General features: G+C 41.7%; 3 protein-coding genes across 12 annotated transcripts in view; 1 reads left to right on the forward strand and 2 right to left on the reverse strand.

The window, feature by feature from the left end:
- The window catches only part of POLG2 (DNA polymerase gamma 2, accessory subunit), a 41,116-nt gene extending 30,056 nt beyond the window's left edge, over positions 1 to 11,060 (reverse strand). For all 7 annotated transcript variants that reach the window (XR_006196636.1, XR_006196637.1, XM_042916666.1 and 4 more), the window contains exons 1-4: positions 8,010 to 11,060; positions 4,246 to 4,372; positions 4,015 to 4,120; positions 2,593 to 2,766 (exon numbers count right to left, since the gene is read on the reverse strand). Coding sequence is in view for 5 of the 7 variants with exons in the window: in XM_042916666.1 (XP_042772600.1) it covers positions 2,593 to 2,766; positions 4,015 to 4,120; positions 4,246 to 4,372; positions 8,010 to 8,571 (969 nt within the window). In the remaining 2 variants the exon portion in view is untranslated. The remainder of the gene's footprint in view (positions 1 to 2,592; positions 2,767 to 4,014; positions 4,121 to 4,245; positions 4,373 to 8,009) is intronic.
- Positions 11,061 to 11,152: 92 nt separating this feature from the next.
- DDX5 (DEAD-box helicase 5) lies at positions 11,153 to 18,507 on the reverse strand. 2 transcript variants are annotated; one of them, XM_042916664.1, is made up of 14 exons: positions 18,422 to 18,507; positions 17,618 to 17,796; positions 16,235 to 16,400; positions 15,790 to 15,886; positions 15,561 to 15,694; positions 15,373 to 15,438; positions 14,989 to 15,130; positions 14,747 to 14,907; positions 14,481 to 14,653; positions 14,002 to 14,112; positions 13,710 to 13,771; positions 13,572 to 13,631; positions 12,080 to 12,304; positions 11,153 to 11,857 (listed from the first exon to the last, which is right to left on the reverse strand). In XM_042916664.1, exons 2-14 carry the CDS (start codon positions 17,659 to 17,661, stop codon positions 11,454 to 11,456), a joined length of 1,845 nt encoding a protein of 614 aa, XP_042772598.1. In that variant the 5' UTR covers positions 17,662 to 17,796; positions 18,422 to 18,507; the 3' UTR covers positions 11,153 to 11,453. The 2 variants fall into 2 exon arrangements, with proteins under 2 accessions (XP_042772598.1, XP_042772597.1); XM_042916663.1 differs by lacking the exon at positions 18,422 to 18,507 and adding an exon at positions 18,082 to 18,174.
- CEP95 (centrosomal protein 95) overlaps positions 18,195 to 24,078 on the forward strand; it is a 42,406-nt gene continuing 36,522 nt past the window's right edge. Inside the window, exons 1-4 of one of the 3 annotated variants that reach the window (XM_042916659.1) lie at positions 18,195 to 18,281; positions 18,574 to 18,704; positions 20,217 to 20,345; positions 23,881 to 23,988. In XM_042916659.1, the coding sequence (XP_042772593.1) occupies positions 18,277 to 18,281; positions 18,574 to 18,704; positions 20,217 to 20,345; positions 23,881 to 23,988 (373 nt within the window). In that variant the 5' untranslated portion in view covers positions 18,195 to 18,276. Of the gene's footprint in view, positions 18,282 to 18,365; positions 18,460 to 18,573; positions 18,705 to 20,216; positions 20,346 to 23,880; positions 23,989 to 24,078 lie in introns of those variants that run through there. The other 2 variants (XM_042916660.1, XM_042916661.1) reach the window with 2 other exon arrangements.

Raw genomic sequence — 24,078 nt, forward strand, 5'->3', positions numbered from 1 at the left:
TTCTGTGCTGACAGTGCAGAGCCTGCTTGGGATTCTTTCTCGCTCCCTCTTTCTCTGCCCCTTCTCAACCCCCACCGCCCTCTCTTTCTCAAAATAAATAAACTTAAAGAAAGGGTCAGCATGGGCGTGCCTGGCTGGCTCAGTCTGTTGAGCATCCCAGCCTTGATTTCTGCTCAGGTCATGATCTCATAGATCAAGCCCCATATCAGGCTCTGTGCTGACAATGCAAAGTCTGCTTGGGATTCTCTTTCTCTCTGCCCCTCCCCTCCTCAAAATAAATAAACTTTAAAAAAATTAAATGAAAGACTGGGTCAGCATATAAGAGGGCTCAGCCACAATTCTATCCATCCATGTGGCTTCTAAAACTTTGTATCCATGGGTACCTTGAAAAATATTATAGATATTTATAAAGAACCCTGTGTGATGGAAAAGCAAGGTTCCTTCTCTAAGAAAACTATATCACCTGTTTAAATTTTGAAAACTTTGTTCCTTTTAGGATGTAAATGAAGCACCTTTCTTCTGTGGCCAGGGCTCAGTTTTTGGTCAGCTGGCTAGTGTATCCAACTGGGAGAGATCCAGGGCCCAACTTCTAGCCAGTGTGACTGGTAAAGAAGGGGACACTGAGGCCCAAAGCCAGGCTTTCTAACTAATCCTCCTTCTCTATATTCTCACCAGAGCACCTAGTGATGGGGGTTGTAAAGGGAGCGGGCAACAGTATATCTACAGTCAAGTTCTTTAGTCTTTCTTCCTTGTTCCTTCCCCTGCTTCAAACACTCACCTAGAGTGTCTGATGGGGTGGGAAGAGGGATGTATCAGGGCTGATCTTTGTATAACAATGGTAGGGACTTTGGTTACATACAAGAAATGAAAAATCAGTAACTGAAGATACTGGGAGCCAGGTTTCTCACTGTCAGAGAAGAGAATTATAAATTTGGAAAGAGGTGAAGCTAGAATAAACCCTGTGACACTAGACTAGAACTTGAAGAACTGGTGTGCACTCCTAGTTTTTACCAGGTAAATACAGACACAAATATAGAGGTGAGTGTGTAAACATGTATGTACAGAATCGCCTACAAATATTTCTTAGCTGGGTCCACAGAAAGGGCCCAGAAGCAATGATACCCACTTGCAAGGAGTACATCTTGTAGCAAAATCTCAGTTTTTAAATACATTTTCCTCTAATAAGAATTAAGGTTCCTTGGAGAAATGGCTGACTCCACAGCTAGGCCAAGAAACAAGATGATCCTGGAACAACTTGTTGCTACAAAAAGTAAGGAAATGCTCAGAGAATGATAGAGGTATGTCAAAAGGACCCTGGCCAAGTCTAGGGCAATTTCAGCATCAAAATAAATAATGCTAGTAACAGATTATAACCCTCTGAGAGAAACTGGAATGGGTAAGTCCATATTTACAGAAAGGGGGAGAAAACTCTACCCCACAGTATACTGTTGAAAAACAAATCTAATAGAGCAATACAATTAATAATTATAATAAATGACACCATTTAGCAACCCTCATAGTAACCACTGATTTACACAAGAAACATCAACACATGCTCCAACTGGTAGGTCAAAATGCGGTGAGAAACAGGTTATTGACATAGTCTTAAACTGTCTGCCCACAAAAGACATATTAATTGCTCATTAATTACTAAGTACAAAGTATTTGTCAACTTCATATTGGAGAAACCTGGTAGCACGATTGCAACCAAGAGATAAAAGTTAACATCCACAGTAAAAAATCTGATTATCATTTGCCTTGTGATATGATACACTTAGAGGGCAGCACCATTTCTGTGGTATTCCTAGCAAAAACACATAAATCATAAGGAAACATGAGAGAAATTCAAATTGAGGGACATTCTACAAAGTAACTACAAAGACATATACTCTTCAAAAATGTCAAAGTCATGGGGCGTCTGACTGGCTCGGTCAGTAGAGCATGCGACTCTTAATCTCTTGGCTGTAATTTCAAGCCCACATTGGGTGTAGCAATTACTTAAAAATAAAATCTTTAAAAATAATGTCAAGGTCATCAAAGATAAAAGGAACTGTTCATCTGAAGGAAACTAAAGAGACATGACAACTACATGAAATCCTAGATTGGATATTGGACCTATGAAGGACATCATTAGGACAACATTTGAAGGATTAAGTGGATTGGATGGTAATAATTAGATTATCATTACATTCCAGATTTCGACAGCTGTGTTGTGGTTAAGTTGGTGAGTGTCCTTGCATTTCAGACATATATACTGTAGTATTAAGAGGTCATGGGGCCCCATGTCTACAATTTATTCTCAAATGGTTTCAGAAGCGATCAGTTAGGGGTGCCTAGGTGGCTCGTTGTTAAGTTGGCTGACTCTTGATTTTGGCTCAGGTCATGATCTCATGGTTTGTTAGTTCCAGCCCCACATCGGGCTCTGTGCTGACAGTGCAGAGCCTGCTTGGGATTCTCTCTCTTTCCCTCCCTCTCTGCCCCTTCCTTGCTTGCATTCTGTCTCTGTCTCAAAATAAATCAATAAACTTAAAAAAAAAAGATCAGTTAGAGAACCTGGGTAAAAAATATATAGGAGCTTAATATAAAACATACGTGTAATTGAGACTCATTTCCAGGACACATGTTTAAAAGTTCATGGTCTCCTAGATTCCACAGGGTCTCGATTGGCTCCTTTCCCCATGGAAAATTGTAGTAAAGTTTATTTCCTTTTCGTCCCTCTTCGTCCTGACAATCACTGCTGCTGAAGTTAGATGGACTCTTGGCAAACTAGAAAAGAAACTTGTTTTATTAACTTGTTAAAATAAATGTTAAAAAGTAAAGTTGAGGGGCGCCTGGGCGGCTCAATCAGTTAAGCGTCCAACTTCGGCTCAGGTCATCATCCCGCAGTTCCTGAGTTCTAACCCTGTGTCCAGCTCTGTGCTGACAGCTCAGAGCCTACAGCCTGCTTCATATTGTGTCCCTGCCCCTGCCCCTCCCCCACTCATGCTCTGTCTCTTAAAAAAAAAAAAAATTTAAATAAGAAAAGTTGTGGGGCACCTGGGTGGCTCAGTCAGGTAAGTGTCAACTTTCGATTTCAGCTCAGGTCATGATCTCATGGTTTGTGTGGTTTTGAGCCCTGCATTGGGCTCTGCATTGAGAGAGCAGAGCCTGCTTGGGATTCTCTCACCCCCTCTCTCTGCCCCTCCCCTGTGCTCTCACTCTCTCAAAATAAGTTAAAATAAACATTAAAAAAAAAAAAAAAAAAAAAAAAAAGGAAAGCTGCCTGAGACTTTCTATGCAGGAACTGAATGAAATTGGTCAGATTCCAAATAAAAATTATGAAGTTTAGTTAAATGAGTGAATATATTGCTAAAAATATTGTTTTTAGTTTGAAAGAACTACAGAGAAAAACTGTTGGAGCTATGTAACCTTTCTGAGGTCAGTTAGTAAGAGGGGAAGGTGACCGTAAACTAAGTGGGGTAAAGAAGAAAGTGTATACTCACCATTCTTATCCTTTGTGAAGAGTGTGATTATTTGTAATTATTCCACTCAGTTTAGTGGGTGTTTGGGATTTTAAGAATTGGAGAGAGATAAGACAATGGTGAGCCACACATGCTTACTTCAACTGTTTTCCCTTCAGCAGGTACTAAAACTTAATTATAAATTACAGAACCATTTTGACAAATACAGAGTTCATGGAGGCAGGGTACAAAAGTTGGGGCTGTAGGGTGTGCAAGGGTCAAACTCTACAGCAGCCAGGAATGCCAAGTGAGGGACTTGAACTCTATCTCGAATGCAAATGCTTACTCAACAAAAGCTTCTGAGCAAGACAGACATCAACAGGTATCTTTACCAAAGAAACTTTTTATATGCGACAATGAAAATCATTACAAAGAGGTTTTACTTGCATTTATCTATTCGTTATAGCTCTTACAAGCATAACGTAGCTACACCAAATAAAATATTTTATCGTAGAGAAATATCATCTCTGACACACTAAGACACTCTACCTATTAACTATTAAATTAACGGTACCTTTCTCCACCACAGGAGTCGATGACGTAACCAGAAATCAAGCCACTGGCCTGCAGTTCTTGCTGAAGTAAACCAAACCAGTGAAGCCTCAGTCTTCTCACCGATTCTTTGGATATCAGAAATATCAGAGTTACTTACTTGGAAATTACATAATCTATCTGGATCAAAGGGAGAGTGACTGGTTCTTGACTACTTAAATACAAGGCCATGTCATTTGTTATTTTTTTGTACCTTTTAACACCATCAGGTGTCTGCTTAGTATCAGAAACAGGATGAAAACACACTCCAATCTGAGCAAGGCCATAAGGCAGCCTCCTGTTTACCAGATCCAGGCAATTAACATAGTGCTCCAACGCACCTGTCAAAAGATAAATTCATCATCATATCAATCTATTCCATATCCCCAAGTCATAAGGGTCAGTTTATAAACAAGTTAACAATATAATAATGCCAGCAAAGCGGTACAAGTAGCATGGAACTATTAAGGCAGATCTTAATTGATTACCACTTAGTTTTAGGGGGTTTCCCCACAACTTCTTGATTTTCAAATCAATAAGAAAGTTGAAAGTATAGTACAATAAATATCTGTAAACTCTTCAGCTAGACACACCAACTGTCAACATTCTGCCATGTTTTCTTGTTCACCCCGAAACATTTCAGCATGTGGCTCCTGAAATTATTCTCTATCATTACTGCACCATAAAATTAATCGTAATACCACAATTTCATCTAACACATGGTCAATATTTTATTTTCTCCAATTGTCACCCAAAATGTCATTTATTGCTGTGGTTCCTGCTCTGCATTTTTACCAGGTCTCTTTAATCTATTTTAATCTAGAACATGTCCCCTTGCTCCTCCCTCCTTCTCTAACTTTGCTTTTAATGACATTAACTTGACTGGAGTCCAGGACAGTCATACTCAAGATCTGGCTAATTGTTTCATTAATTGGGGTAAATCATTTTTAACAGAACTAAATACTACATAGTTGATATGTAGGTCTTCTTGCATTTTAACAGGAGGAACATAATTTCAGATTATCCCATATTAATGAAACCAAATTTGATTACCTGATCAGGTAGTAATATCCATTCCCCAACAACATCCTGCTCAACAAACTTCCACCCAACATTTTAGAATCCATTCATGATCCTGCTTGAATCATTATACTGGGGATTGCAAAATCATTAAAAGGTGACTTTTCTGTCTTTCCTTCTACATTTATTTCATAGCTTCTGTAAAAACAATGTTTTTCCATCCCTTTCCCCTACCGGCAGTCTCAACTATTTCTTTTTTGATTAACACTATAAATTTCTATTTTTAATGTGTTATAATCTATTACTATTACTAATTAATATTCACCTGGATTCTCCTTCAAGCCATTATCTGTGTCCTTGTGATATAACTCTACTAGTCTTCAAGTAATTCTTTGCTTTCTAGCACCATAAAATGTCTCAAACTCACTTTGTACTTTCCCTGCCCCAGATCTGGGATTAGCCATTTCTCCAAGCACTGGTTCATTTTAAAAATCAAAGTCTGGGTACTAGTTGTGTTTATTGCTATTGTCATCACTTCTAGGTCCTTTCAAAATGAAGAAAGTTAAGAAATGTTTTTCAAAATTATGAGGTCATACTAATATTAATATAATATTGCTGATTCAAATTTAACATTACAAAGTTTATCCTTGCCTTCTTTTATATTTGTATCTTTTATATTATATTTGTATCTCTTTTTTCTTACAGCGAAAATCTTGGTTCCTAATAACCTTAACCTATCCATCTACTTGCTTTATCATATAACATATATGAAACAGCTTCAGAATTCTATTTCCAACATTTCTATTTGGAATAAATCTAAATTCAAGAGTTCTTTGTGGTTCTTTATGCACTGAGATGGCATCCCACTAAATGACAGCATTGTGTTCAAATTACTTGAAATTTCCACTTCTGATAATAGTACACTAGCCTGCTGATAAGAAAAGCTGGGGGGTGCCTGGGTGGCTCAGTCGGTTGAGCATCCGACTTCGGCTCGGGTCATGATCTCACGGCTCGTGAGTTCGAGCCCCGCGTCGGGCTCTGTGCTGACAGCTCAAGAGCCTGGAGCCTGCTTCTGCTTCTGTGTCTCCCTCTCTCTGCTCATAACCCACTCACATTCTGTCTCTGTCTCTCTCAAAAATAAATAAACATTAAGAAAAAATTAAAAAAAAAAAAATCTGTTTAAAGACTATCAAGGCAGTAAAGACTTGTGGGTCCAAAACATGGAGAGAAGGGTAGAGCAGAGAGGTGAACCCAACAGTGATTGTTGCTTTTCTAATGCTCAAGTAGCAGAGCTGAGAAGCTGAAATGCTGAGAACTTCCTGACAAGTTATGGGACTGGAAAGTACAAAAATTGTAGTTCCGGGCTCCTGAAGGAGGAAGTGCCAAGGTAAACACTCCAGCCTTTCATGAGGGACATTCAAAGAGCTATAGTGTAGGAGCAAAGATGAAAACACTTAAGACCAGCCTCCAATAAACTCAATCTTGAACTGCATTAAGAAGATATGCTCCCACGATAGCTGCCTGCCAAAAGCAAAAGTAAATCCTCCCAGGAAGAAGAAAACACCACCAATATCTCAATTTCTCTCTCCAACTTATACACAAATTACAGAGAATATCAGGAGAAAAGTCCAATGACCAAAAGCCGGAGATACAGACACTAGAAACAGATACATCTCGGTCATTAGACACAGACTTTAAAATGTGATTGTGTTCAAGAAAGCTGATGACAAGATGGGGGAAAAGGTTTAACACGTGTAATTTGTCACAGAAGAACAGAAGAAAGAGACAATTAACAATAACAATATCTGGAAACAAAAACATAAAAGACAATAACAATATCCAGAAACATAATGGCTGAGAATTTTAAAAAGCTATTCATAAGTAGAGGCTACCAAAGTTGTCCAGACATGAAATAAAGAAAGCAAGGACCTTGGGAATAGAAAGTAGCAAACTGGGTAAGTCTAAGCTAAAAACACCAGTCAATTAAAGGATTCTGCAAATAAGTGGTTTTAAATTTGCTAAAGAAAAGGTCTGATATATCAAAAGATGTTTTGATGAATGGGCATCTAAGCGAGCTAAGTTTCATTTTCTAATAGGGAAGAAAACATTGATGTGTTTTGGACATAGTAACAAGTAGTGATTTAACTCCCCCAGAAAAAAGACATGGAATAATTAAAGTAGCACAAATGAGAACTGTCACAAATACTCACCAGTTTGTTTTATTAGGGAAATCTTTAAAATATGGGTACTAATTTTCAGACAACCATGGACATTGGGTTATTTTAAGTTACTTTATAGTGCCACTTAATTAAAATAGCAAGGATAGCATTTTGCAAAGATGAGAAGCTGTGGCTGCAAGTCTGTCCTGTAAAGAACCGTTATTTTTTGTTATTTTATTATTATTTTTTTTTTTTTTACTTTTTTCAGAATCTCTGCTATCATGTTCTATTTGACTCCAAGGGCAAATTGTGACCTACAAATTTCTGTGTATTCACTCAAGAATTATTTATAAAGCTTGATTAGTACTATTATTTTTTTAACTGACTCAAAAATCACTTAAGGGGCACTTCAAACAACTGTAGACCAGTTTTCTGTAAGAAAAAATTGGGGGAGGGGGATTTTCATTTTGCTCTAGAAAAATAAGCTTTTGATTAGTCTATTGTGTGTAAAATTAAAGATAACAAAGTATTTACAAACGTTTTAGTAACGTCGAACAAATGACTCACATCATTTAATTTAGGCCCGAATTCTGGAGCTGCTCAATTGAACTCTAGTGTTGTCCAGTCAAATGGACCAGTTTTCTCCATGGTAGGAAGTGAATATACCCAACTACATCAAAAAGATGAGAACCAGATAATTTCCTTCCCACGTGAATACAGGGCCTGTTGCAATTCGCGAAATCTACCAAGACTGCCTTTCCACCCCATCTATTTTGAAGCATGAAATCGTGAAGCATACCGTGAAGAAGGTTCTCCCGTAGTTTCCCAGAAGTTTTTAGTAAGTTGTCAAGAAATGCTACTAGCTGTTCCTTACTCAGCTCTTTGTCTTGCAAGAGTTCGCGTAGAGTTGCTGCTGAAACTAACCTGAAGGTACTGTCCCCGGGCAGCAAAGGGCCTGGCTCATGGTGGAGGGCGTCTACCGGGAAGACCTGCTCCCTTAACACCACCACGGAGGACCACCATTCTGCCGCCAGGTTCTTCCGCAACTCTATGCCCAAGGGGCCAAAGCCGGGGTGGCACCCGCTCAGAAGAGAATGTCGGCTAAGCTGCCGCCTGCTGCCGCTGAAGAAATGCCTTCTCTGACAGATCTCTAGCAGCTCCTCGCTCCCCTCACCGGACTCGGGGACTTCGGTCGGCTCGCTCCCCCGGGGCAGCTCCGCTTGCGACCGCAGGGGCACTCCGAAGGAGCTACTCCCTTCCGTCAAAGGCTCAGGCGGCCCCCCATCCACTCGACCTCCAAACCCAGACAATAGGCACCTGCAGACTTTCTGGCAGGCCCTGACTGCAGCACCAGAACGCATCGCCCACGGGAGTTAAACAGCAGTATCCTATTAGCTGGCTGGTCCCGGGAAACGGCCACAAACGTGAGCCCAGGAGCCAACTGCGCAGGCGCGACGGAAGTGCGCTGACGCCCGGCTGGCCACGCCCACGGAAGCGCGCCCGTGTTTCGGTTGTAGCGGTTGCAGGCCTAGGCCAGTAGCTATGGCCGGCGCAGACCCGGTACCGTTTCTCGCCTCAACCAAGTTCGGCCCCTACTTTTTAGCCATCATTAGCACCGATAAAGATCATCCTCGTCTACTTTTCACTATCGTGCTGAACCAAGTCCGCTTTGCTTCTCAAGTGTTTTGCAAATCACATCAAAATACTTCAGTTCGCCAAATCGCCATTTAAATACACCTTTTCAATCTCAGGTGTTTGCGTAAATAACCGTTACCTCTTTTAAAGTCTGAGCCCTTTATAGATTACAGACACAAGCTTTAGTTGCAACTCCTTGTAAATGTTGCCGCCATGGTACCTACCTACCCACAAAGAGGTTCTCTGCTCTCTGGGGTTGGGGTTGTGCGACAGGGAAGGGTATGGATCTTTCACATTTTGGGAGTGGTTCTCAAAAGGGAGTCCTCGGCCAGCAGTGCCTGCACCCCCTGGGAACACTTTTGGAAAAGGAGCCCTGTGACCTTTTAAACAAATCCTCCAGGTGGATGTGGAGACACACTGATCATCAGTGGTAGAGGCAAGTTTTCCCACTAGAGGATCCTTCCACAGGTCCATCAAAGCGTAATGGGGGATTACCGGTCTCAAAACCAAACCAGGATTACCTAGCAGGCACTTAAGACCTCACAATTTTCATTTCCACACTTAGAGCCTTTAGAATTGCCCAAATGGTGGAAAGGTGCCTCAGCCCACTGAGGAAAATTGTTGCTTCCCAAAGCCCACAACTCCCAATTTCTAAGCCTCCCTTAGAGCAGTTAGGGTAGCCTTGTAAGACACAAGCAACTGGATTTCACTGTACTACACCAAAGGGCAGTTTGTGAAAGGAGGGTACAACGGCTGAGGCAGTTGAATTAACCTAACAATAGTTAAAATTTATCAGGCTCAGAAAATCATTCCATACAAGCACATGTGCATTAGTTTGTAAAAAGCTTTAAGACCGTATTGTGTATTGCTTGTAATTCTATTACAAGAACTGCAAAGCTGGGCTCTATCAACGTGTTTTCCAATCAGGAAACACCAGGGAAGAGGCCTATACACAAATAAATAAAAGCGAGAACGGGGAGAAAAATCACATTTATTAGTTCAGACAACCACAGGCTGGACACAACACACATGCTAAAAAGTGGACTGTCTTAAAACTTACTTCAAAGGTAAATAGGTAAATGTTTTCCACAGCCCCACAATCATTTCAATAAATGTTTACAAATTAAAAGGCCGTTAGACATTAAACAGTAAAATATGTAATAAATACTCCAACCTACCCCAAAAGCTTTTTAAGTTAAAAGTCATAATGAATTTGACTAACCATGCTATTGAAAACTGTTCAGTTACTAGACAGGCTGAATCAGTTTTCAATGTTATTAGTCCTAAAAATACCAATCCCCATCCCCCACCCCAAGCAAATTCTAGTTAAGTTTTACATTTTAGAGATAAGGCATTGACACCAATTAAAGCCTCAGTTTAATAATCAAAATTTAAATGAAGTCTCATTAAGACCTCTCCTCTCCTGACAAAAAGGAACATAAATACCAGACTGTCTGGGAAGACATTCAGACCTATTTCTAGTCATAATTGAAATGTAGTATTAGAAAGGTTGGTGAGCCAAAATTGTATCGAAAACCACCACCCCTCCCTTGACCTTTCTAGAAATAAAAACCCAGGTTGACCCTAAGACGACTTGTACAATGGTCACTGTGCTTTTGGTTATGTTGCCTCCTCTTGGTTAACTATTAACTTCAACGAGATTTTTGTTTATGAATAGACCCTCCAGTCTGAAGTCTTTAGAATTCCCTGAATTATTGGAAAGATATTCATGATTTCCCATATAACTAGCGAAGAGCCCCAGCAAGCCTGAAGACTACAATCTACACGAACTGAAACTTAGCTCTTAGCCAAACGTCTTACAAGGTGTAAAGTTTTTAGCTTTAATCACCATTTCAGTTAATTCACAGTAGAGCCAAGAGCAAAAATATAATCTATTCTGAAACAGCAAGTTATTTGGAGCTTTTCAAATGATGAAATTTTACAAAGGAATAAAGTCCTCCATGTTGCTCTCACATGAAGCACTTTGAGGGTGGGGCTACACAGTTGGTTATTTCCTACCTTAATCTCACTTTACCATTCTGCTACCAGGCTATTAAATGACTCACCTGATGAGGTACTCACAAAAAGCCTTGATGCAATTTTGCCTAAAATTATAAATTTAAACTCATTTTACTTCTTGCAATATTAATAGACCATTTTAAGGAGGGCCTTCTGATCTCCCTACTTCCCAAACTTAAATTATAGAAAGGAGCAGTCTTTTTAGTTTTTATGGTTAAAAAAACAGACCATCTAAGCAAAGTTTTACATGACATTATATATGTAAAATAAAGTACAATTTCCACTTAATTCAGTCTTCAAATATTTTTTATTGGAAGGCCATGCGTTGCCTTCATTTATTGTATTTCAAATCACTGTACATTTACTTGTGAAAACACTGCCTGCATTTTCTAGTACAAAAAAAACCTAAAAATTGTTTCAGGAATGTAGAGAAATATCCAACTTAAATAGCGAAAAAGTGCACCATAATTACTGCTGCACTGCAGTCATTTCTGCATTTCCCATGTTTCTTAAATAACTATCTTGTCTGATAACACACAATATAAAGAGCAATTATGAAAAACAGACATTTACATATACTTCTAAAGTCTTATTGAGAATATCCTGTTGGCATCGGATAACCAATCATAGGTGCAGCTGCAGTAGCAGGATATGCATATGCCTGTTGGTTCATACCATTGTGCATATTTGGAACGTTACTTCCATATTGCTGAGTGCTATCATAACCGTTCTGGTAAGTCCCTGTTGGATTACCAGTCCTAAAACTGGTCTGTATACCAGCAGACACAAAATTACTTCCAAAGCTCCCATTGGTGTAATTTGCAGCACTGTAAACACCATTCTGAGTTTTTGCCCCAAAATCTCTCTTAAGCAGACTAGAATAACCTCGGTCATAATTTTCCCTGTCTCTAAAGGTATTAAATCCACCCCTTTTGCCCGCAGAGTATCTGTCCCGACGGTCATCCTTCATGCCTCCTCTACCCCTGGAACGACCTGTCAAGAAAAAAAAGATAATCGCATGCTGATTATTTCCATGCCACAAATCACTACTGACACAAAAAGGAATTAGGTAGCAAGTAGCTCTATTCACTCTGTGAAGTGTTTCTCGGTTTCAGATTAAAGATTTTTACTCACCCGCCAATCCCATTTAAATGGATTTGTAGACCATCATGTGACCCCAAATCACCAACATTTCTTAATGAAGGTTGGTCTTACCTGAACCTCTGTCTTCGACCAACTGAAGCAACTTGGGATTAATTGCTTGATTAGCTTCACGAAGCACAGAGATAAGGTCGCTCACTTGCTTTATGTTATTAGGTGTAAAGAAAGTGTATGCTGTGCCTGTTTTGGTACTGCGAGCAGTTCTTCCAATTCGATGAATATAATCCTCTGAGGAGTTAGGGTAGTCATAATTGATGACAAATTTCACATCTTCCACATCTGTAAGGTGTTGCAGTGTGGCAAAATAGCAATGTACGGAGTTTTGCACACCACAACAGCCAGACCAAAAATAAAAAGTTAGACAATTGTATTCCCAAGAAGGTACGGGCTGCAAAAAATACAGTTAAAATGGTTATCCATTCCCTGTAGGAATACCATTGAAATTGGAGAAGGGGGAAGGAAAGAAAAAAAAAAAAAAAAAAAAAAAAGCACACACCATCTACCTGGATGTCTCATTACCCACCCAATGATAGACAGCCTGTCAGTAAGACGTGTATTCTCTAACATATTCCCAAACCAACAAGTCCCCTTACAGATCGTCAAGTGACATCTGAATGCTTCTGCGCAGTAGGGCCACTTAAAGGTTCACAGCAACCTCTTCATGTGCTCATTTTGAGGACCTTTAAACAAAAATGTACATGGTCCTTTGCATTACACACTCATCAGAAGTTCAAAATTCTGGCCACACTGCTTGTCTTGCCAAGACCTTACAACCGCAGCTGCAAGAAAAACATACCTGTCCCCCAAAAGTTGTTTTTATGCACTGTGTCTCGTCTAGGCAAGCGCTTCCAAGAAGCCAGGATTCACTTGAGAATGTGTCTCTCTCTGGCAGGTCTCGACATGACGACTACTGTGTAGGTGAGGGAGGAACTTTCAAAGCACTGCTTTCCTTTCCCACTGACTAAGTGTGAGAAGTTGCTCCTGCTCTAGATCTCATGTGCCAGTACTCACCAATTTGTAAAAGGCTTAGTACCTTTTAAAGCTGCTCTCTCCATTTCAAACTTGAACAAAAATTTCATTGAACATTGAAGTTTGGAAATTGTTCTTCAACATTTCAGCCAACTCACTGAAACTCAAAGACCCACAGATCACAGTAAACAGTTTGAAACAGTGCTGTACCATGGCAGTCATGCAAAGCATGGGACAGAAGAAATACCACGGCAGTGAACTGTGAGGATAACTTGCACTTTTTTCCCCCGGAGAGAACAGTTTACGGGGCAGAGGTGGTATGTTCTGCCTTTTGAAGATTACTGGCACACTTTCAGCTTTTCACCTCTCTAATCGACTGGAAGCAGCCAGCCGACCACTAGTCCTCCATCCCCCTCGAGTCCTCCGATTGTCATGCCTAGGCCTTGCCAAAGGCTGCACCTTTATATGAAAAAAACTTGGAAAAAATGCAGAGGTTAAAGAAAGCAATAAACTTTCTTTAAAAAAGTATATGGAGATCTTCTGGGAAACCGAGCCACGAATTCGAGTTTTTACTAACCTAGCCCTCTGGAGGCCACATCTGTAGCAATCAGAATAGGAGCTTTTCCATGTTTGAATTCTGTGAAAGAAAAACTATCATCAATAATGTAAGAATGACAGGTTTTAATAAAAAAATTTTCATTTTCATTTGACTTACCATTTAGAACCCAGTCACGTTCCTGTTGACTCTTGTCACCATGGATACCCATGGCCGGCCACCTACATTAAAGAAAAACTATCAGTAAGTTCACCTTTAAAACCTGATAGATTTTAGTCTGCTTAAAAAACTAATCACAATTTCCTTCCTTTAGTTTTACCTGATGTACAGTTTTATTTACACCAGATAGAACTGCCATCCATGAAACTCAAATCTGTTACTTTCGATCTGTTTGCCTCTCCCTCTAAACTCAGCTCTCATACACCTGCTTCAATGGAAGAAGCCCACATACCCGTCTCTCCTCATTTTTCTAGTAAGCTCATCACATCTTCTTTTGGTTTCGACAAAAACAATGGTTTTATTCTCCTTCTCACTCATGATCTCTTCCATTAGACGAATAAGTCTTGGAAAAACAAATTGTGAATTTTAATAAAAGAAGTCCACAGTTACAGACACATATTTATGGTCAGTGAAATCACTAACTCCGATTTACACAACTCAAGTAAAAACACCTGCTTGAACACTTGTATCAAGCAATTCTATCCTTGGTCCTTAACCCATAAAGAATGAGTTCCTTTTCCTTCTTTGCTATATAGTGATAACCAGTTGCGTGAATGAAAGTATTTTAATAAGGATCGACAGACTAATTTTAAACAAACACACCCAACATTGCACCCAACTGACAGTCACTTTTAAGATAACCTATCAAACGGTTAACTCCTGAATTTGTACAGTGATGTTTTTAGAACAATACTTCTACAGAAAACTTACTTTTCATCCTTTTCTACATCATGACATACATCCACAATCTGAAGAATATTGTGGTTTGCACTCAGTTCTAGTGCACCAATGTTTATGTGAATGTAGTCTTTCAGGAAATCTTCAGCAAGCTGTCTTACTTCTTTTGGCCAAGTTGCACTCCACATTAGGGTTTGCCTATCAGGCTGAAGAATTTTGGGTTAAAAAAAAGCATTGTATTCTAAGAATAAATCTTTGAGATAAGTTTGAAAAGGAAACATTTTTAAAGGCTAACTTACTCTTATCTGATCCACAATCTTCCTTATTTGGGGTTCAAAGCCCATATCAAGCATTCTGTCTGCTTCATCAAGGACAAGGTAGGTGGTTCTTCTCAGATTGGTTTTCCCACACTCCAAAAAGTCAATCAGTCTTCCAGGTGTTGCAATACAGATTTCCACACCTTCAATGAAACACATGATGTAACTATAACACGTAGTGTAGAAGTTCTAGAACCAACACTGACAAAATTATTGTTACATGCCTCTCTCCAAATCACGAATTTGTGGTCCCTTTGGAGCACCACCATAGATGCAAGTGGACTTCAAGCGACATGCTCTACAGTATTCAGCAGCTACTTGCTGTACTTGTTGGGCCAGTTCCCGAGTTGGTGCCAGCACCAAGCACTAAAAGAAACACAAAGCAGAGGAGACTTTAACAGAGTCCCGGATCCTAGTTTTAAACTTACTGGCATTATGCTGGCAGGTAATTGATGTTTGCTGTAAAGACAGCTTTGTCTCCGACTAAGTTGAGTAAGTCAACTAACATCTCCATGTAAAAGCACGAGTTTTTTGCTACATAGAAACATTTGCTACAAATCTCTCCATCATACTCCTAAGCAAAAGCTAATGAAAATATGTCTACTTACAATAGGCCCATCACCTCTCTCTAGGAATGGCTGATGATTGATGTGGACGATAGCAGGCAGCAAATACTATGGGGGGGGAGGCAAACAACAGGAATTAAGTTAAAATGTTTCCGGTTTCTTTATATTCTCAATTTGTTTTCTCTAGCACATCACCACCGAATAAAACTCAAGAGTTATCCCAAACTTACAGACAACGTTTTCCCGGATCCAGTCTGTGCTACTCCAACCATATCCAATCCACTTAGAGCAACGGGCCATCCCTGAGCTTGAATAGCAGTGGGCTCAGTAAAATTCTGTCTTGCAATGACATCCATTACGTTAGCTAAAATTAGGAACAATAATTCAATAAAATATTAGCGAAACCAGAAGAAAAAGAATAAATGAAGTGGGGGGGGGACCTCAAAACTAGGCACTTACCAGGGAAGTTCGCTTCATAAAAATTCAGAACTGGCTTTGGGCAGTTGTGACCTCTAACCGTAATTTCCTTACTCCTTCTGTATGTCTCCACCTCTTGCTAAAAAACAAATTTTAATGATCTACTAAGTACCATGACAACCTTCACTAATATGCAAGTCAGCAGGTCCCTAACTTTTTAAATGATTAACAAACCTTAATGGGATTTTAAACCTGTATCCACATACAGACACCACACAGCACAAGATTCACCTATGGTGGTTATAGGTCAACAACTCTGAAGTAGAAAAATCCCAAGCCACTTGTTTTTATAAGTACCACCTCTTTCTTAGCTACCATAAAAGTGTGAATTTCCCTTAATTTGGTCATTTCCAAGACCTCTCTATTCACATTTTGATTTAAGTCATTATTGAATTATAGGCTGATAAAACCATGTGAAATTACTCACTGCTGTGCGCCTAGCCAAATCAGGGTGCTCTTGATAAAAATTCTTCTCAAATTTGGGCAGCTCATCAAGATTCCACTTCTTTTTGACTAGTTTTTCCCCAGGATTTCCAAACTTCTTTCCAGATAGGGGCCCTGCCCTACTTCCCCCAAATCGAGGTGCACCAAACCTGGAAAAACAAAAACAAAAACCTCACATTTTCAAGTGTCTACACAGTGATTTACATACAGACTTTTCATCCTTTGGCACACACTACAGGTAAATGACTTTCACAGTTTGAAGACTTAGCACTGCCCTTGGTGATGGTCATGCTATCAAAAGCCACCATTAGCCACCATCTCTCTCCCTTCCCGTTGTCCCAAGTACACACTACTAAAGCCAAGTCAACAGCCCGGGAGATAGCAGGTCGGAACCTGGCTGCCCAAACGCCCGAAGTTCCGATTACAAGGGTAGACAACAGCTTATGGTTACTAGCCTTTCCCGTAAGCTTAGGAATTAAATGTCTGGGAAAGAGACAATACAAGGGAGGAGCTTAACAGCGATATTACTTATCAACTGTTTTCAAGCGAAGAAGCTTTGATTTTAAGGAATAACGGGGACAACACAAGCAATGAGAACAGAACAAGGACGGTGGTCTCAGGGACACTTACGCAAGCCAATCGACTTGGGGGTATCCCGCGGAAGGGCTCCTGATTCTGATAGCAAAATTATATAACGCAAAGAAAAAGAGGAGGAGGAGCTGGCAACTACCGGGGGAGGAGTCCCGGACCGGGCGGCGTTCCCGCTGGGGCGGCGCTTCCCCCTTTGTCTCGCATTTCTCTCTGCGCCACATTTTCTCGACGCTGCCATTTTGAGCTCCTCCGCCGGGCGGGGTAACAAAGGCGCCGCCGCCATGTCCGACGCCGGCATTTTGTACCCGCGACCCAACCACATGGCCGATTCCCGCGGCGCTGGCCACCCTGCTGCCCCTGTCACATCAACGGGTTCGGAGACGAGCCCGGCGGCTCTCATAGAATTCCCGGGGCACCTAAACCACATCTCGAAGGGTTGCACCTAATAGCGACGACTTCATCCTCTTGGAAACGTCGCGCTTTCCTCCCCTCGAAATACCCTCCCCCGAATTCTCCCAACAGCTGCTCAATCGCCGGGGAAACTTCGATGTCCCCCCCCCCCCCGCCAGCCCGCCAACAAAAGGCGACCTTAAAAGCCGTTAACAGAATAACAGCTTTCAATCAGTTTTTGACAAAAACCAAAATGGCGCAAGCCTTCGGTCACAAAAGCCTAAGGATAGGCTGAGAAACCCAAGTTCCTGTCGCCCCCGCCCGCCACCTTCATCGGCCTCCCATCCCCCACTGCCAGGCCTGACAAGTCCGTTCCCACACTCACCCTCGATCCCGGCCGCGGTCTCGGTCACTCGAATAACCCGACATGGCGTCAATGGTTGCGGTTGGCGGGGAACGAAATGGAGAGAATCGGGTGCGACGAGTCGCTGCGGGTGGCTTTGGCGACAGCAAAGCCTTGCGGGGGCGGCAGCGGCGGAGGAGCGGCGATGACTAGGGCCGGAGCTGCTCAACGAGAGACCGGTGGAAATGAATGAGGTGCCGGCCGCGTCCCGGCAGCCGGTTTTATAGTCTGGACCGCCTCCTCCGCCGCAAAGAACGCTGGGAGCCGCTCTATGACCTAATCACTCCGCCCCTGCGCAGAGGCCGCAACGCCCGCCGGCGTTCCGGGATCCGCCATGTTCTCGCCCCACCCCCCACCGCCCCTCCCTCGGAATCGCCGGTTTAGGGCCCCTTTCATGGCTGCACCCACCCACACTGAGATGTCTCAGCCTACACTCTATTCTTTACCTTTTTCTCGTTTTTCCACACTTCAAGGAGGCCACCCTGCCCTTTTCCAGGTTCAGCCTACCCAACAAAATGGCCAGCACAAGCCAACCCACTCAACCCACTTGGAGATGTTTACGTCTCCAAAGAGCCCTCACGCCTCTAACCAAATGAGACGGGAAGGCGGAGCCAGACGTTGTCACGTGGCTGCTCCCGCCCATGGGGTAAGCGGACCGCACTACATCTCCAGTTGGCGTCGGCGGAGGAATACGAAACGAAATAGCTCGCCGGAAGTTCCGTACCAATGCCCCCGGGAGACCGACCTGGGCTGCTGGGTGTGACCCGATATGTCAAACCCACCCACCTGAGAATCCCTTAGCGGGATATTGCCCGCGGCGAAAGGTATCTAGAGCCCACAAACCGCCGCCTCGGCCCGTGCTGAGAAAGGAAGTCCTCCTGTGATGACCAATCAGCAGCGAGAAGCCGTTCTAAAGTCCCACCCTCTTTCTCCCCCAGCCCTTTCGTTTCGTTCCCCCACCTCGGCGGTGCGTCTGCGCTGTTCGGCCCTTCCAGGACGCCGTCCGTCGCGCGCCCAGTTGGGAGTCTAGCGGCAACCTGCCTCCGTGACATGGCCGGCTCAGAGGCTGGTGAGTCTCGGCCCGGAGCCCCGGTGTGTGTGGACTGAAACCGTTTAAGAACCCGAACGCCCCTATTCCTTTTATCTCGAATCCTCCGGCTGGACTCACTGGTCTGGCCTGCCGACGGGGCTCGTCACAGACACCCCGTCGTGGTCGGCGGGTTTGGGTCTCTTAGCCCCGCTCTCGGTTCGCTTAGTGGCCATCGAGCGCGATTTTGGGGTGTGAAGAGGAGGGCCCGCAGCACGCCTGCAGCCTGGCTGCAAAGAGGGCAGTCAGAAAGCAGAACGTGTCCTCCTGGCACCTGTATTCTCGGGAATCCAGCCACTGTCAGCGCGCTCTCTGCTTCTTGCATTGTGGAGACTGAGGCCAGCGCGCTCTCTGCTTCTTGCATTGTGGAGACTGAGGCCGTACCTGCCTGTGCATTGAACTTTTGAGCAACGGCACTCTTACGGTGTTGTTGATGCCCTTGCCAAAGTAGAAGGGTGGTGGATTTTTCTCTTCGGTGCTCTGTGTCGTTACCTGGCTTTTTCTAGCAACCGCTTTCGAGAAGCGAGTTGGTTGCGTTGCCTGGGACGCCTTCATCCTTTTCTTCCAGGCAGCGTTCAAACTTCAAACCCTTTGGTTTGGTCAGCTTGAGAACTGGGCACGGGGAGAGAGAGAGAACGGGATTCTTGGAAGATACTCTCATTTGTTTCTGGGAAGAGGGAGATGATGTGCCTTGAATACAGACACATTTTTAGAACCTGCTGAGCATGTCAGATACAGAGTAACAGCACTTTCTCTTTAGTTGCTAATTATTTCAGGGCACAAATATTTCAAGCTTTCTGAATTGTTCGAGAAACCCTTGAAGTGTGCTTGCTATAATTCCAACGGTGTCTGGGGGTGGGTTGCGGTGGCACAGGAAACTTCAGTGTTGATAATGTGCTAGCTGTGAATTTAGAGACATTTTTAGGTATTTTCTATGTTTTACTTCTTACACATTAAATATAATTAACAACTAACAAATGTTGTAGTGTTAGTGTCATTACTTCACTTCTTAACAGCCTGCGTTAATCAGCCTATTGGGCACCAGAGAAATTCTGACTTGCACAAGATAATTGGGTAAAAACATGACTAACGCTATTGGGAATTTGAAACAGCATTCATTAATTAGTTTCTGGTAGCCTCAGACTGTCATTAACAAAGTGTCTTGCTTATGACATAATATTTGTTTACTTATACGTATGTTTTAAATAAAAACAGCTTTGTGTGGCTTGTAAAATAAGAAAAGGGTGCATAACTTAGGACTTTAGCTTATAACGGTAGAAATTGGATTTGCATCATAGTTTTTACTACGTTGAAATTCTAGCACTCTAGCACTTCGAGTGCTAGAAATTAAATAATGTATTTTCAAAATTCATGCCTTGGAGGGCCTTTGAACCTAGATAGTAACCAAATTTCTTATCTTGTGCTTCATTCAATGTCTGTCTTTGTGGGGTCGACTTTTGCTATTTAAGGCTTATCTTTTTCCTTTCCTAACAGAGTGGATAACCGTTGCCAATAACCTTCTTTTGAAATGTCACATACACCTGAGGATCCGAGAACTGGAAGACTGTGATGCTAATGTTTTTATTGCTCTTTATCAATCCATTTTGGGAGAAAAGGTACCAGGTAAGGGTACTAAAAAGTGGGAGTAATAGTGACTATATGTTAGGCCAGGTGTTTTGAGTGCCTTAAGTTAGATCCTGTGGTGTTTATAAAATCCTGTATTTTCTCTTTGTTTACATTTTATTTGCATGTAACTGTTGCATTCGTTACCATAATAAAGACCCACATATAGTAACAGCCTTGTTCAAATCAGTTTGAGTGGTCTTGGTCATTGTGTCAATCATGGCTAATACCTTGTGAAAGTCACACCTTTTCTGTACATATATTTTCAAAAATTCTAAAATTGAGTAGAACTTGGAAACTTATTGGGTCCTGTTGCTTAACCAGTATTATGGATATGAATTGATGATTGTACTGCATCCCTGGTTGAGTAGCTCAGAGTCTTTATCCATAGATCTCTACTGTCTCTGCTATAACCATTAGTATTAAAGCTCTGTGTAGTCTCTTTTCCTTTCCCACTGTTACCATGAGTTAGTGCCCTCATCACTTGGAATAATGGAGATGGCCTCTAGCTGGTATCTTTGATGCTAGTCTTAACCTTCATTTGAGCACAGAGGCCTATAGTTATTAGACCAGTCTTTTAAAATACTTTTTTCAGGGCACCTGGGTTGCTTAGTCGGTTGAGCATCTGACTCTTGGTTTTGGGTCCAGTCATGATCTCAAGGTTCGTGAGTTTGAGCCCCACATCAGGCTCTGTGCTGACAGCATGGAGCCAACTTGGGATTCTCTCTCTGCCCCTCTCTGTCTGTCCCTTCCCTGCTCACTTGCTCTCTCTCTCTCAAAATAAATAAAAGAAAAACTTAAAAAATAAAGTACTTTTTTCTTCCTTCCCCCGTTCATCTCCCTCAGTGCCAGAGGAGAAACTCCAAATATAAGTTCAGTGTTAAAATCTTTCCTCACTGTGGTCTTTACTGACCTTTTGGGTTTTTTTAAGTTTATTTTGATTTATTTTTAATTTTTTAAAGTTTATTTGCATTTCAAAGTAAGTTTTACTTTGTTTTATATTTTTATTTTTTAATTTACACCCAAGTTAGCATATAGTGCAACAATGATTTCAGGAGATTCCTTAATGCCCCTTACCCATTTAGCCCATCCCCCCCCCCCCCCCACAATCCCTCCAGCAACCTTCTGTTTGTTCTCTATATTTGTCTCTTATGTTTTGTTCCCCTCCCTGTTTTTATATTTTTGTTTCCCTTCCCTATGTGCATCTGTTTTGTATCTTAAATTCCTCATATGAGTGAAGTCATACGATATTTGTGTTTCTCTAATTCTGCTTAGCATAGTATTCTCGAGTTTCATCTACATAGGAGCAAATGGCAAGATTTCATTCTTTTTGATTGCTGAGTAATACCCGTTTGTATGTATACATAGGTATATATATGTACACATACACCATATGTATATATACACCACATTTTCTTTATCCATCTATTGATAGACATTTGGGCTGTTTCCACACTTTGGCCATTGTTGATAGTGCTGCTATAAACATTGGGGTGCATGTGCCCCTTTGAAACACCACACCTGTATCCCTTGGATAAATACCTAGTAGCGCAATTGCTCGGTCAGAAGGTAGTTCTATTTTTAATTTTTTGAGGAACCTCCATACTGTTTTCCAGAGTGGGCTCACCAGTTTGCATTCCCACCAGCAGTGCAGAAGAGATCCTCTTTGTCCACATCCTCGCCAACATCTGTTGTTGCCTGAGTTGTTAACGTTAGCCATTCTGACAGGTGTGGGGTGGTATCTCATTGTGGCTTTGATTTGTATTTCCCTGATGATGAATGATGTTGAGCATTTTTTCATGTGTCGGTTGGCCATCTGGATGTCTTCTTTGGAGAAGTGTCTATTCATGTCTTTTGCCCATGTCTTCACTGGATTGTGTTTTGGGTGTTGAGTTTGATAAGCTCTTTATAGATTTTGGATACTAACCCTTTATCTGATGTGTCATTTGCAAATATCTTCTCCCATTCCGTCGGTTGCCTTTTAGTCTTGCAGATTGTTTCCTTCGCTGTGCAGAAGCCTTTTATTTTGATGAGGTCCCAATAGTTCATTTTTGCTTTTGTTTCCCTTGCCTCTGGAGACGTGTTGAGTAAGAAGTTGCTGTGGCCAAGATCAAGGAGGTTTTTGCCTGCTTTCTCCTCAAGGATTTTGATGGCTTCCTGTCTTACATTGAGGTCTTTCATCCATTTTGAGTTTATTTTTGTGTCTGGTGTAAGAAAGTGGTCCAGGTTCATTCTTCTGCATGTCGCTGTCCTGTTTTCCCAGCACCATTTGTTGAAGAGACTGTCCTTATGCCATTGGATATTCTTTCCCTGCTTTGTCGAAGATGAGTTGGCCATACGTTTGTGGGTCCGTTCCTGGATTCTCTGTTCTGTTGAATTGATCTGAGTGTCTGTTTTTGTGCCAGTACCATACTGTCTTGATGATTACAGCTTGAAGTCCGGGATTGTGATGCCTCCTGCTTTGGTTTTCTTTTTCAAGATTGCTTTGGCTACCTGGGGTCTTTTCTGTTTCCATACAGATTGTAGGATTGTTTGTTCTAGCTCTGTGAAGAATGCTGGTGTTACTTTGATAGGGATTGCATTGAATATGTAAATTGCCTTGGGTAGTATTGACATTTTAACAATATTTGTTCTTCCTATCCAGGAGTATGGAATATTTTTTCATTTTTTTGTGTCTTCTTCAATTTCTTTCATAAGCTTTCTGTAGTTTTCAGTGTATAGATTTTTTATGCTTTTGGTTAGATTTATTACTAGGTATTTTATGGTTTTTGGTGCAAGTTTATTTATTTGAGAGCATGTACAGGGAGGGGCAGAGAGAGGTAAAGAGAGAATCCCAAGCAGGCTCCATGCTGTCAGCATGGAGCCTGATTCAGGGCTCAATCCCAGGAACTGTGAGATCATGACCTGAGCCAAAATCAAGAGTTGGACACTTAACCACCTGAGCCACCCAGGGGCCTCTGTTTTTATTTAGAGAGTGTGTGTATGAGTGGGGGAGGGACAGAGAGAGAACAAAGGAGAGAGAATCCTAAGCAGGCTCCATGCCATCTCAGAAGCCCTGAGCTCATGACCTGAACCAAAATTAAGAGTCAGACGTTTAACCAACTAAGCCACCCAGACACCCTTATATACTGACCTTTTAAATCATTATGCCATTAATTCCTACTAGGTTACCTTCAGAAGGTTGTGGGGTTTTTTCCTCTCATGGAAAGCATCCCATGATTATGGGTTAAAGTCTCACTCCATTATTGTTTCCCTTACTAGAGTATTAGCACCTCCTTGAATTTAGGGACCTCTTTATCTTTCTGTAGCATGGTGCTTATTGTAGAACATGTTAATATATATGTTGATTGACTAAGTATTCAACCACTAAAGGTGCTGTGTGGAATCAGGCTCTGTTAGCTTTATCTGAATTTTAGAGCCTGTTCTGTTTGGGTAGAGCTTACTTTTGTAGCACTTAACCTGACTCAGAAGCCTGATCAGAGACAGATGAAAACTTGGACCCTCAGATGAAAAATGTGTAGCCTTTTTTCCACAGACCTCATAGCTATTCCCAGGAGTCAAGAGGATGAAGCTCACAATGTACAAGCAGTAATTGATTCGCTGGCCTTGGATTACCTGCAAGTCAGCTTGTCTCACATAACAGGTTGGTGTATACTTAACCATCAGATAATTTTGCATTTGACTAAAATAATTTGTTGGGTAGAATCCTAGACATTGTTTAGTTAACCAAATG

The sequence above is a fragment of the Panthera leo genome, chromosome E1 (genome assembly GCF_018350215.1).
Source record: "Panthera leo isolate Ple1 chromosome E1, P.leo_Ple1_pat1.1, whole genome shotgun sequence".
Lineage (NCBI taxonomy): Eukaryota > Metazoa > Chordata > Mammalia > Carnivora > Felidae > Panthera > Panthera leo.